Below are 13,690 nucleotides of genomic sequence, written 5' to 3'. Positions count from 1 at the left end.
AAAAAAAAAAAAAAAAAAAAAAAAAAAAAAAAAAAAAAAAAAAAGACTTAATGCATTAGAAGTAGCTGAGCCAGTGGAGGAGGGTTATTTGTGCCTGGGCCGGATCACAGTGAGGATCACGGAAGAGCTTGTGTCGGGAGCAGCCAAGGCAGGAGTGACCGTTGGCCGGGACCCGCTGGCAGTTCCGTGTCGCCTGTGCTGTCCCCGCGAGCCTGCCTTGAATGAAGCCGGGCGGGCAGCGCTTGGCAGTGCTGGTTGCCTGTAGTGCCAGGAAGAGGCTGCGGGTGCCGCTGTTGACCGAGGAGAGAGGAGGAAAGAGAGAAAAGCCCGGAGAGCTGCCGGCAGCCCCGCCCGTTGCGGATCGGCTATCTCGCTGGTTGTCTCAACGCGGAGCCCTCTGCGAGCGTCCCCGCGGTGGGAGACGTGCTGCAACAAGTCAGAGAAGCCGGCGGCAGAGGCAACCCGAACTGGCAGCCACTGCAGAAGCCAGAGGAGGAGCCGGAACATCTGTCGGCGGCGGGGAGCTGCCTGTAGGGATGAGAGGCCAGTAGGTCCACGGCAGAGATGGGCACGGTGGGGCGGCGATGGTGCCAGTGGGAGCGAGCCCTGCTGTGGATCGTCCTGGTGGCTGCGTGGGACGCGGCGAGGGGGCAGCTGCGTTACCGTGTTCCAGAGGAGCTGCCCAAGGGCTCGTTCGTGGGCGACGTGGTCAAGGACCTGGGGCTGGAGCTGACGAGGATTCGTGATAGTGGCGTCCGCATCTTGGACAGAGGTAGGACACAGTATTTCGCCCTGCAGGGGAAGACTGGCCATTTGGTGATAGCGGAGAGGATAGACAGGGAACAGCTGTGCTATAGTGTGCGGCAATGCGTGCTGCGCTGTGAGGTAATAGTGGAGGGGGAAATGCAGGTTTACAAAATCGAAGTGGAAATCACAGACATTAACGACAACGCTCCCAGCTTCCGACAAGCAGAAAAAGAGCTGAGAATGAGCGAGACGACAGCCCTGGGGTCACGGTTTCTCCTGGCCGAGGCTCACGACCCGGACTTGGGGCCGAATTCCCTGCAGCACTACGAGCTGAGCGGCGACGAACACTTCTCACTGGCCGTGCAGGAGGGTCCCGGCGGCGATCAGCGTCCCGAGCTGGTGGTGGCGAAAGCGTTGGACCGTGAGGAGGCGGCTTTTCACGAGCTGGTGCTGAGGGCGAGCGATGGGGGAGAGCCTGCACTGACAGGCACGGCTCGGATCCGCGTGGCCGTGCTGGACGTCAATGACAACGCGCCCGTGTTCAGCCAGGCAGAGTACACTGTGCGTGTGGCAGAGGACGTGCCTGTAGACTCCGTCCTCGTAACAGTCATGGCCTCTGACGCCGACGAGGGTGTGAACGGACACGTGAAATACTCGTTAACGAAAATCACTGAGAAAGCCTCGAAGATATTCCAGCTGGACTCAGAGGCTGGAACGCTTACGTTGGTGCAGAGCCTGGACTTTGAGGAAGGCGACACCTACGAAGTGCAGGTGCAGGCACATGATATCTGGGGCCTTTTCGACACGACGAATGTCGCGATCACTGTGACAGACGTGAATGACAACCCGCCCGAAGTGACCGTGTCGTCGGCATTGAGCGAGATCTCTGAGAACGTGCAGCCAGGAACAGTGGTGGCCCTGCTGCACGTGCAGGACAGGGACTCGGGAGCGAACAGCCAGGTGCGGTGCAGCATTGACGAGACCATCCCGTTCCGGCTGGAGAAGACCTTTGAGGATTACTACCGCGTGGTAACGGAGGGGGACCTGGACCGCGAGAAGGTGTCGGAGTACAACGTGACCGTGTGGGCAGTGGACGGTGGGTCTCCGGCGCTGCAGAGCAGCGCGGTGCTGGCACTGCGGGTGCTGGACGTGAACGACAACGCACCCGTGTTTGCAGAGCCGCGCTACAGAGCCCGGCTGGCCGAGAACAACGCGGCGGGAGCGCTGCTGCTGACAGTGAGGGCTTCAGACGCGGACTGGGGACAGAACGCGCGCGTGCGGTACCGGCTGTCGGAGGGGCGGGTGCGGGGCTCTCCGCTCTCGTCCTACGTGTCGGTGCAGGCGGAGACGGGCGCGCTGTACGCGCTGCGCTCGTTCGACTACGAGGAGGTGCGCGAGGTGCGGCTGTGGGTGTGGGCGGAGGACGGCGGAGCGCCGGCGCTGAGCAGCAACGTGTCAGTGCTGCTGGAGATCGTGGACGAGAACGACAACGCGCCGCAGGTGCTGTACCCGCCGGCGGCGGCTCCGTCTGCGGCGGTCTCGGGCTGGTCTGGCGTGGAGCTGGCGCCGCGGTCGGCGGAGCCCGGGGCGCTGGTGGCCAAGGTGGTGGCGGTGGACGCGGACGCGGGGCAGAACGCGTGGCTGTCGTACGAGCTGGCCAAGGCGACGGAGCCGGGGCTGTTCCGCGTGGGGCTGCACAGCGGCGAGGTGCGCACGGCGCGCTTCCCGCTGGCCCGCGACGCGGCGCGCCAGAGCCTGGTGGTGGTGGTGAAGGACCACGGGCGGCCGGCGCTGTCGGCCACGGCCACGCTGACGGTGGTGCTGGCCGAGAGCGTGGCCGAGCTGCTCTCGGAGCTGGGCAGCGCGGCGGCGGCGCCGGCCGAGCCGGCCGCCAGCCTCACGCGCTGGCTGGTGCTGGCCGTGGCGGCCGTGTCCTGCCTCTTCTTCGCCTTCCTGCTGCTGCTGCTGGCGCTGCGCCTGCGGCACTGGCGGCGCTCTCAGCTGCTGGCGGCGTCGGGCAGCGCCGCCTTGCGCGGTGTCCCGGCCTCTCACTTCGTGGGCATCGACGGTGTCCGCGCCTTCTTGCAGTCCTACTCGCACGAGGTGTCGCTCACTGCCGACTCGCGCAAGAGCCATCTCCGCTTGTCAGCGGGGAGCTGCTGCGACACCTTCCCTGCCCGGCCGCCTCCCGACGAGCCTGCGCCACTGCTCGTGGATCACCCTGCGGCAGCCCGCAAGGAGGCCTCCGTCGCTCTCATGGTAAGTTCCTCTCAGGTGTCATCCTTCAGGCCACTTCTTTTTCTCTGACCTTTCTTTGGTCTTTTTTTTCCGACTGATTTCTTGTTCCGTGTGCAGTGCTCTGATTTGTCGGGTCGAGGGAGGCTCAGTTCTGTGCTTGGTGCTGGTGTCTGTTCCTCGCGGGAAGTGAACGTGGGGTCATTGTTCAGGTTCTTAACAGGTGGGAAAAGCAGGAGCGAGGCTGCTGCCAGCTGAACTTTCTTTGGATGGGATTTTGTTTCACCACATCTTCACTGTGTTCCATGTTGTTCAGTGATTCAGCCTCTCCTGTATAACCATGTCTCAGTTTCTTTTAAATTCTGAAGTTTCGTGAGTAGACTGTGCGTCCAGAGATGAAAATACAGCGCTGGTCTATGTGTCCCTGGGTGATGGTGTTAAATGCTTATAGAGAAATTGTGCCATTAACTGGCCTTTATATGTCATATGCTAGTAAATATTGATGTCAAAGAGTAACCTGATAGTTGTGAAGGGTTGGAGAGGAGAGTAGTGGGAGGTGTTTGTGTGGGGCTGTGAAAGACAAAAGAAATAAGGTTTGATCCTTTCCTTATTCAGAGACCAATTGCAATGTGAGTTTTCTTCTCATAAAATGTTTACTGAAAGACAGGTTATGGCCCTTGGATATCATATGCTTCTTGTGAAGGGGTAGAGAATCCTGGAAGCTATGTGTAAGGAGCTTTTGAAGGGCAGAAGAGGCATGTGTTGCTTCATTCTATAACCAGTGCCCATCTGCAGTATTACAGTGTGATTTGTTTTTTCCTAGTTATGTGTCTTTTTTTCTCCTCAAAGAATGTCTGCTACAAAACCTGCTATTCCAGCTGTGTGGGGAGCCCTGGGAGGTTCTTCCTATATGTTGGTAGGATATTGTGGTATTCTTTGTTAAAAGCTGAATTACGTATTTCTGGCAAATATTTTGATTACTCATTAACAGAATCATAGAATCATAGAATAGTTAGGGTTGGAAAGGACCTTAAGATCATCTTGTTCCAACCCCCCTGCCATGGGCAGGGACACCACTCACTAAACCATATCACCCAAGGCTTCCTCCAACCTGGCCTTGAGCACTGCCGGGAATGGAGCATTCACAACCTCCCTGGGCAACCCATTCCAGGGCCTCACCACCCTATCAGGAAAGAATTTCTTCCTTATATACAATCTAAACTTCCCCTGTTAGAGTTTTAACCCATTACCCCTTGTCCTGTCACTACAGTCCCTAAGGAAATAAGTTAATTATAAACTTAATCTAAGTGTCATAATCTAGAAAAGTATACTGTGGTACTTCCGGGTTTACATATTTAACTTTCTTGCCTTGCTTGTTTGTTTAGATAACACTTTTATAGACATGTTTCCTTAAACTGTTTTTGAAAGAAATGCTCTTACTTGCCAAATGTATCTGGTGAGACGTCAAATACTATCCATGGTAAGCAGAAGTTGTCTGTGCAGGTTTCTTTTCAATGGAGTCTATCTGCAAATGGTGAAGATCAATGATAACAATATTAACTGTAACAGGGTTTGATGAGAGTCTCAGAAATGCTGTGTGTGTGGAGGTATTGGTGGAGACATGGCATCTGTTGTCTTGCTTCCCACAGTGTATCACTGGTCTACAGAAAATTGTTCTAAATTATTCTACTTTTATATATTGCCTAGCTTGTACTGCAGCCAGAGAAGTTGTGGGTTCTTCAGTTTCTTTCCTGTTTCATGATCACTTTTTGACCACAGGTATACACTTTTACTTTAAGCTTTGAGAGTTGTGCATTTTCCATGTTTCCCATTTGATAAAGAAGTACGATGGTGTCTTTGAGCTGATACTTTGACAACTGGGTCTTTATCAGAGTTGCATATGGCTTATGTACTGGAGAACTTTTTACATTGCTTCCAAGTTGTGTGATGGGCAGAGAAATCTCTCTGCATGAATCTGTGTTGTAATTGATGTTCTCAGCAGCAAAAAGTTTCACGTGCAACTTTGCTTTCACTGAATGCATGCAGAGGTAGCTTTTCTGTTGCCTAATGTTTGGTTAGGTTAAGAAATTCTGTTTGTCTAGAGCTGGGGCAGGTGAAAAAGTTTGCTATGATATCACTTGAAATGTCTAAAATAGGTAGAGATGGGTGTAAAAGTTCAGTTTGTCCTCATTGTTATATGAGGCCGACAGTCATGGGTCTGTGCATTTACTTCTTTTTTATTGTTGAAAGAAATTGGTTGGAGGGAATGTGGCTGCTCTCTGTGGCATGAGTTCCTCTGGACTTTTTCCCAGCTGGATCCCCCTCTTCTGTACCTACTCTGAAATACTAAGCTTTGATGCCTGCACATCTGCAAGCTTCCCATTCTTGTCTTGTTTGTCATCCAGATTTAAAGCTGTGCCTCATTGTGGCTGATAACCCTTAAAACATTAAAGGTTCTCTTATAGTTGTTGTTCTGGGGAGCAGATCCCATCCATACCTAGGAGAATTTAATCTGCAAATACAAAGGCTTTGATATACCTCTGTTTACCCAAAATGTCACAGAATTACAAGCTCCTTCACCTGTGAATGACATGCCTAAAATTCTGCATATTGTCTATGGGCTTGGAATGCAGAGCAAGGAGATTGAGAGGTAGGCTTTGAACCTGGAAAATAGGTGGGTCACTGTGGCATTGTCATGGCAACACTGATTTCCAGCCTGGTGCTAAGGCCTGTGCCATTTTTTTGTGTGATCCTGGTTTCCCTTTCCTGAAAGGCAATAGTAGCAGAGCATTTGTATGATAACTCAGCACATAGAAGTATGATGCATGAACAGAATAGCTTGTAATTACTCTCTGCAATTTCCATTTTCTGTCTGTATCTCCCTGTAACGTTACAATGTAGATTTTATTCACGGCTGCAGTTACACTTTTTTTCACGCATTGTTTTTTTGTGCATGTGGTTTTACTGCAAATACTTATTTCATCCACCAAAGACAAGAGGAAAATGAAGCAGAAGCTAAAAGAGAATCTGTTGTATTTTCTCTGAGAACTGAGGTGGAGAGAAGATCCATGATATGGCGCTTACTCTTATGTCTTCATATCTGTGGGAGCTGAGCAGGCCGCAGAGTAGAAAACAACTTCAGAGAGCTGACTATTTCTTAAAATGACCCCCACACACTATGTAATCCGGAGGAAAGCTTTAAGCCCATATGTGCAGCCTGAGATAGGAATAACTTCCAGGTGCTCCCAGGGGTGAATTTGAATGTCCACAGCAAAGACCAAGAATTCCTGGTGAGTTTCTTTGACAGCACTTTCCCTTCTAAAGCTTCCTTGTCTTGCTTGTCTGATTTATGATTTTGGTTTTCTCTTCTTGGTTTCCTACATGTGTACATAAAAGCACAGATTTGTTTATCAGTGCATCCTGTGTTATTGCTTCTTTCACATGCTGTAGCTGGTGTGAAAAGCAGGAGATGTGAGGGTGCCTTTGTGTTCTGTTATTGTCAGGGGAAATAGATGTCAACATAAACTGGGCATCTGTTTCATTTCTGCAGAACAAGTGTGTAACAGAGGGAAGGAGTTTCCCTCTAAGTGGAGAGCTGAGTGATCCAATCTCTTTGTATTACTGCTTATCTTTTATTTTGACCATTTATCATTTGTGTGCTTTTGAATCCTTCTGTTTCTTCTGAGAATGGTGTTAAGAAGATGAATGTACTTCCCTTTTTTGGAATGAGGGTAGAACATCATCCTCTCACGATTGGTTTCTGCTTGCTATTCTCTCATAGGCTGAGAGAGATGGGGTTGTTCAGCCTGGGGAAGAGAAGGCTCCTGGGAGACCATAGAGTGGTTCCAGTTCTTAAAGGTGGTTACAGGGAATCTGGAGAAGGACTTTTTACAAGGGTATGTAATGATAGGACAAGGGAGAATGGCTTTAAACTGAAAGAGGGTGAATTTAGGTTAGATACAAGAAGAAATTCTTTACTATGAGAGTGGTGAGATGCTGGCATAAGTTGGCCAGAGAAGTTGTGGATGTCCCATCACTGGAAGCGTTCAAGGTCAGGTTAGACAGGGCTTGGAGCAACCTGGTCTAGTGGTAGGTGTCCCTGTCCATGGCAAGGGGTTGGAGCTGGATGAGATTTGAACTCCCTTCCAACCCAAACCATTCTGTGATTTAATGATTCTATGATTGTGAGGTCAGAATTACAGGGCATCGTATTTTCATAATTCTGTCAATTATAAAAAGGTCAGAAGAAAACCAGTCAGTTTTACAGTGTTGCAAAAAATACAGGGAAGCTCTGTGTGTATGAGGCTTTAGATAGTAATTTCCTTGCTTGTCACAGTTAAAACAAGCATGTGCCTGATTCAGTAGCACGAAAGTCATGTTTCTCTGAATACATTTGACCTCAGAATCCTGCTCCATTAATTTCTGTATGTTTCCAAGTTTTACCTTGCATGTTCTCATGGCTGGACCTCAGGGTGTCTGGTCACATCTATTTCAATTGTCTGAGCATGGGCTCAGTTCCCATGTGCACCTTTGATGTTTACAGCTGGGAAAAGCAAAGCTTTCCTAGGCATATGGGTGCTCACCCAGTTGTCTGTAGCGAAATAGCGCAGAGTGGCAATCAAACCCAGCCAAGGTTGCCATGAACAGACTAGGGGCCAGCAGGAGAACACATTCAGGGTGTCCCCAGCATGGTCCGGCATAACATGGTGGCCACTGAATTGAAGAGATAATGGTTTGACAGATGGACTGTTAGATGGATAAGGAACTGGCTGGATTGGTAAATGGCTCACTGTCTAAGTGGAAACCAGTTATGTGTGGTGTTCCTCAAGGGGGTCTGTGCTAGGAACAATAGTATTTAGTATTTTCACAAACTGTGGATTGAATGCACCATGAGCAGGTTTACAGATGACACCAAGCTGAGTGATGCCATTGATTCATGAAAGGGAAGAGATACAGCTGTCCAGAGAGGCCATGAGACACTTGGAAAGTGTGCCTGTGGGAAAGTCATGAAGTTCCACAGGCCAAGTGCAAGGATCTGCATATGCATCAGGGCAATCTCAGGTTTCAGTACAGACTCAAGAGACTGAAAGCAACCTTGTGGAGACTGACTAGGAGGTAGCGGTGGGTGACAAACGGGATATGAGCTGCCAATGCGTGCTTGCTACCTAAAAAGGCAATTGTATCCTGGGCTGCTTCACTGGCAGTGTGGCCAGCAGCTTGAGGGAAGGGATTCTCCCCCCTCTACTCTGTTTCATGAGACACCCCCTGGCCACTGCCTCCAGCTCTCTGATCCATAGTACAGGAAAGACATAGACCTGTTAATTAGGACTGAGAAGGACCATGAAAATGGTCAAAAGGCTAGAACAATTCTACTAAGAAGAAGGACTCAAGGAGGTAAGGTTCTTCAGCCTGGAGAAGAGAAGGCTCTGGGAACATGTTATTGTGTATTTTTGATATATAAACAGGCTTAAAAGAAAGACAGAGAGAAACTTTTTACCTAGGCCTTTTACCAAGTTGTGACAGGACAAGAAGTGAGAGTTTTAACCTGAAAAAAGGTAGATTTGGATTGGACATAAGGAAGGTTTTTTTTTTTACAATGAGGGTAGTGTGACACTGAAATGGGTTTCCCAGGGAACTTGTTGATGTCCCATAATTGGGAGTGCTCAAGGACAGTTTGGACGGGGCTTTGAGCACTGTAACTAAGTGAATGATGTCTCTGCCCACGGCAGAGGGTGGCACTCAATGATCTTTATAGTGCCTTCAACCCAAACCCTTCTTGGGTTCTGTGAAAAGCTCGACATGACTTTGCACTTTCCCATTGTCAGCTCCTCAAGTATGGAGAAGCAAAAAAAGGAACTTCTGTGAATCAGAAGGAAAATAGTAAAGGCTCTTCTCCTCTCTTAGGACAAAGCTACACACATTACGTTTAGAGTGATACATTTTTCAGGGTGACTGCTGTTCTGCCTACAAAAAACATTAACAGTGAGATAAATGTCACTGTCTTACATGAGAAAAAGCAAGAAATGCAGGAAGAAACAGAAAGAAAACGAAGAAATATTCTCAAGACTAAAGCTGAAACACAGCACTATACCAGCTACTAAGAAGGAGAAAATAAACTGTTACATCTGACAGCAGAGAAGGAGATCTTTTGCAGCCTGGCATGAATGGATTCCAAGGACTTTTGCTCCGTTCTGTTTCTGATTACTCTTTGACTAATACAACATCAGTATTTCCTTCTTTGACGAGGTAAGGAAAGCAGAATTCAAAATACCTGACAGAGGATAAAAAGCTCTGCCAGTCTTACACAAATATAATTTATTGCTTTCATAGTTTCCTTTACATTCTATTAAGAGCAGCCAACTTTATTGCTCTGCCACAAATATTCCTTCTAACTATTCACTGTGCCCCAAGGAGATGACCTAAAAGCCTCCAGTGGTATCTCTCACTGTTAAACGCTTTGGGAATTGCATAAAGGAAGTGCCTGTGCACTTCCTGACTCTAATACAAGTGAGACCTGAAACCAGGTGCAGACCCTTAACAATTGCAGCTTTGGCATGAAGTGGTAATGCAGGCTTAGAAGATGGGAAAGAGCCGCGGTTTGAGCTTTAAGTATTTCCTTCTGCCTCTCCCTTGTCATTGCAACTCTGCGCAGGGTTTTACCAAAATTGCAGGCATACCTTACAGATGATGAACATGAAAACATTCATTCTGCTTCTGACTCTATACAATGTTTAGCCCCCTGATTCCCTTTTCTAATGGGTGCTGGACAAACTATATCTCAGGTACAAATGACAGACACAACCTCTAAAGTGTCTGAGCAATTGTCTTTTCACATTTGGTCTTTCGTTCTCTGACTGGGCATGAGGGAACTTCTTTATTGCTCTGGCACACAGGTTTCCTTCACAGTTTTCATGCCAGCGCAGGCCACAAGATGTGTAAGTCCCTGGCCAAGTGTCATACTACTTTAAAACTCTTCTGTAGATACAGAAACCCTTTTCGATAGAAGCCTGCTCTTGCTGCTATATGGGGGGCTATAGCGGCCCCTGCTAAGCATGAACCGCGTGACTCGGGGCATCCCACCCTGATACAAGCGAAACCATGGAAACGGGCACAGTCTCTGACTTTCAGGCCCCCTAAAACGCGGCTGTCACCCGACTGCGGTGGCACCGCGGCGCCTCCGGGTGCCGCTGTTGGCCGAAGCAGAGCGGCTCTGGAGAAGCAACTGGAGCCGCAGCCACCGCAGCGTCTTGTCCCTGCAGGTTGCTCGCTCGCCCGGAGCCGGCCACAGCGGCAGCAGCAAGAGCAGCAAGGGCCAGAGGTGGCTCTAGGAGCAGCTGCGTCCCAGCCGGTACCGATCTCTCTGTCCTCCGGCAGACCCTGCGTTCCCTACGGAGAGGAGCTGTAAGAGAGGGAAGGTAGTGGCAGGAGGGAGGACTGCTGCGAGAGCTGCCGAGAATGGCGGGCAGGCAGAGCCAGCGGCCAGCAGCCGGGCGAGTGCTGCTGCCCGCTTTGCTACTGTGCTGGTGCTGCCGGGCGGCAACGGAGCGGCTCCGCTACACCATCCCCGAGGAACTGGCCAGAGGCTCGCTGGTGGGGCCGCTGGCGCGGGACCTGGGGCTGAGCCCAGAAGAGCTGCCGGCACGCAAGCTGCGGCTGAGTGGCGAGAAGCAATACTTTACCGTGAGCGGGGAGAACGGGAACCTGTACGTGAGCGAGAGGCTGGACCGGGAGGAAATGTGCGGCGATTCGGCGACCTGCTCCGTCAGCTTCGAGGCGCTGGTGCAGAACCCACTTAATGTTTTCCACGTCGACGTGGCCATCCAGGACGTGAACGACAACGCACCCCGCTTCCTCAGAGACAGTTTCCATCTGGAGATTAATGAGTTAACTTCTCCTGGCGCCCGTTTTCCCTTGGGCATGGCAGATGACTCTGACGTAGGCAGCAACTCGCTGCAGAGCTACGAGCTGGAGGACAACGGATACTTCGCGGTGGAGGTGAAGGAGAGCCCTGACGGCCGCAAGTTCGCGGAGCTGGTGCTGCGCCGGGCGCTGGACCGGGAGAGAGAGCAGAGCCTGAGGCTGGTACTGACGGCGGTGGACGGCGGGGACCCGCCCCGGAGCGGCACCGCCCAGCTCTGCATCAACGTCACCGATGCCAACGACAACGCCCCCGTGTTCGCGCAGGAGCGGTATCGAGTGAGCTTGGGGGAGAATGCGCTGCCGGGTTCGACTGTGCTGAACGTGTCAGCCTTCGACGCCGACTCAGGCAGTAACGGCCGCATCACCTATGGCTTAGGGGAAACACCGGCTAAAGTACTTCAGAAGTTTTTGGTGGATGCGGAGAGTGGGAGAATCATGCTTCAGGAAGCGCTGGACTTCGAGGACACACGTCGCTACATGCTTCTGGTGGAAGCAAAGGACGGGGGAGGTTTGTTGGCGCACTGCAATGTGGAGGTGGAGGTGCTGGACGTGAACGACAATGCGCCAGAAATCACGGTACTGTCGGTGTCGAGCCCTGTGCCCGAGGACGCGCCAGTCGGCACAATGGTGGCCGTGCTGAACGTGAAGGACCCGGACTCTGGGGAGAACGGTCAGGTGTGGTGTGATCTGTTGGGTGAGGAGCCGCTGTCGCTCGTGGCGTCGACCAGTGGCTCGTATAAGGTGGTGACGGCGGGCGCGCTGGACCGGGAGCAGGCGTCCGGGCACCGGGTGACGGTGGTGGCGAGGGACCGGGGCAGCCCGGCGCTCTCGAGCAGCACGGTGCTGGTGCTGGAGGTGTCGGACGTGAACGACAACGCGCCGGCGTTCGAGGAGGCCGCCTACAGCGCCTACGTGGCGGAGAACAACCCGGCGGGTGAACTGGTGCTGCACGTGAGGGCGCGGGACGCGGACGAAGGCAGCAACGGGCGCGTGAGGTACTCGCTGGAGGGCGGCAGCGCGGGCGCGGCGCCGTACGTGTCAGTGGAGGCGCAGAGTGGCGCAGTGTACGCGCAGCGCTCCTTGGACTACGAGCAGTGCCGCGAGTTCGCGGTGGTGGTGCGGGCGCAGGACAGCGGGGAACCTGCGCGGAGCTCGACGGCGACGGTGCGCGTCTTCGTGTTGGACCGCAACGACAACGCACCGCGGGTGCTGTGGCCGGCGGTGGCGGGCTCGGGGAGAGACTCGGGGGCTGCCACGGCCGCGGTCCCTTTTGAGATGGTGCCGAGGACGGCCGAGGCCGGGTACCTGGTGGCCAAGGTGGTGGCGGTGGACGCGGATGCGGGGCGCAACGCCTGGCTGTCGTACGAGCTGGTGCAGGCTTCAGAGCCGGCGCTGTTCCGCGTGGGGCTGCACAGCGGCGAGGTGCGCACGGCGCGGGCCGTGTCGGAGAGGGACGCGGCGAAGCAGAGGCTCGTGGCCGTGGTGAAGGACCACGGGCAGCCGGCGCTGTCGGCCACGGCCACGCTGCACGTGGTGCTGGCCGAGAGCTTGCAGGAGGCGCTGCCGGAGCTGAGTGAGCGGGCGGCGGGCGCCGATTCGGCGGCGGAGCTGCAGTTCTCCCTCGTGCTGGCGTTGGCTCTCCTGTCCGCTCTCTTCCTGCTGAGCGTGGCGCTGGCCGTGCTGGCAAGGGGCCGCCGTGCCGGGCCGCCCGCTGTGCTGCACTGCCTGAGTGCGCAGCGCTTCTCCGGCGCTGGCGCCGCCTTCCCGGCCGACTTCTGCGAGGGCACCTTGCCCTACTCCTACAACCTGTGCGTGGCGCCCGGGCGCGCCGTCGCCGAGACCGCTTGGCCACCGCCGCCACTTCCCAGCCTGCCCGCGGAGGAGCTTCTCTGCAGTGAGACCTGCGGAGAGCAGATCCTGATCACTAGCACTGGCGCTGGGGAGCCGCCCGCTGATCCAGACGCACCGCAGGTTTGTAAGCGCGTTTTTTAATGATTCTTATCTCGGAACTTTCCCCAACCGTTGCTAGGAGGTGGGCTATTGTTTTTCGTTGCTCTACCCGGGGAGGCTGCTGCTCTCTTTTTGCAGGGGTGAATGAAATAATCCCGTGGCTAGTCTGCTTTGGTAGCAAGCGTTTTCGGCGCGTCACAAGCCGCCACAGGTGTAAACTCCGTGAAAAGTTTCTTGCTCTGAATAGGGTATTGAAGGGTTAATTTTGTCCAGGCTTTATTTGTTGGACTTTCTTGTGAAACTGTGTCTCCCCAAATCTCATCCTCCCATCTCCTCCACCCCCAGCTCTTTGTACAGTTCCTGGTCTGTATTTCTTTTTTCTTTTTTTTTTTTTAAATGGGGATTAAATAATATTGTATTTTGTAGCTTCTTTCTTTCTTTCTTTCTTTCTTTCTTTCTTTCTTTCTTTCTTTCTTTCTTTCTTTCTTTCTTTCTTTTTTCTTCCTTCTTTCCTTCCTTCCTTCCTTCCTTCCTTCCGTCCTTCCTTCCTTCCTTCCTTCCTTGGTTTTTTTACCCCCTTTTTCCCAATACACTGTATTCTTTTTTAACCTGAAGACTGTATTCGAAAAATCCCAAGTGGTGGTGAGAGAAGCTGGAGCTATGCAGGGTGATCAGAGCAGCCTCCAAAGTAGAGGGGAAAAGTATGAATGTCGAGAGGAAGGGCCGGAGAGAGGAGGTCTCTTTTTGAGTTGACATCTTCATAGGTGCCTTGTGGTATTGCTCGGGAATTGGAAATTAATCTGGCTGATGGCGTTCCGATCTAGTAAGGTTCTGATAT

General features: G+C 52.5%; 2 protein-coding genes across 2 annotated transcripts; both read left to right on the top strand.

The window, feature by feature from the left end:
* Positions 1–403: 403 nt before the first annotated feature.
* On the top strand, positions 404–10,310 carry LOC101870041 (protocadherin gamma-A12-like). The gene is made up of 2 exons (XM_034066951.1): positions 404–3,006; positions 10,242–10,310. Exons 1-2 carry the CDS (start codon positions 565–567, stop codon positions 10,308–10,310), a joined length of 2,511 nt encoding a protein of 836 aa, XP_033922842.1. The 5' UTR covers positions 404–564.
* Positions 10,311–10,437: 127 nt separating this feature from the next.
* LOC101879783 (protocadherin gamma-B5-like) lies at positions 10,438–12,894 on the top strand. Its single transcript, XM_013128322.3, has one exon. The coding sequence runs from the start codon at positions 10,438–10,440 to the stop codon at positions 12,892–12,894; it is 2,457 nt and encodes an 818-aa protein (XP_012983776.3).
* Positions 12,895–13,690: the final 796 nt, after the last annotated feature.

Source organism: Melopsittacus undulatus, chromosome 10, assembly GCF_012275295.1.
Source record: "Melopsittacus undulatus isolate bMelUnd1 chromosome 10, bMelUnd1.mat.Z, whole genome shotgun sequence".
Taxonomy (NCBI): domain Eukaryota; kingdom Metazoa; phylum Chordata; class Aves; order Psittaciformes; family Psittaculidae; genus Melopsittacus; species Melopsittacus undulatus.
Note: the sequence above shows the minus strand (reverse complement) of the source record. Positions and strands in the feature narration are given on the sequence as shown.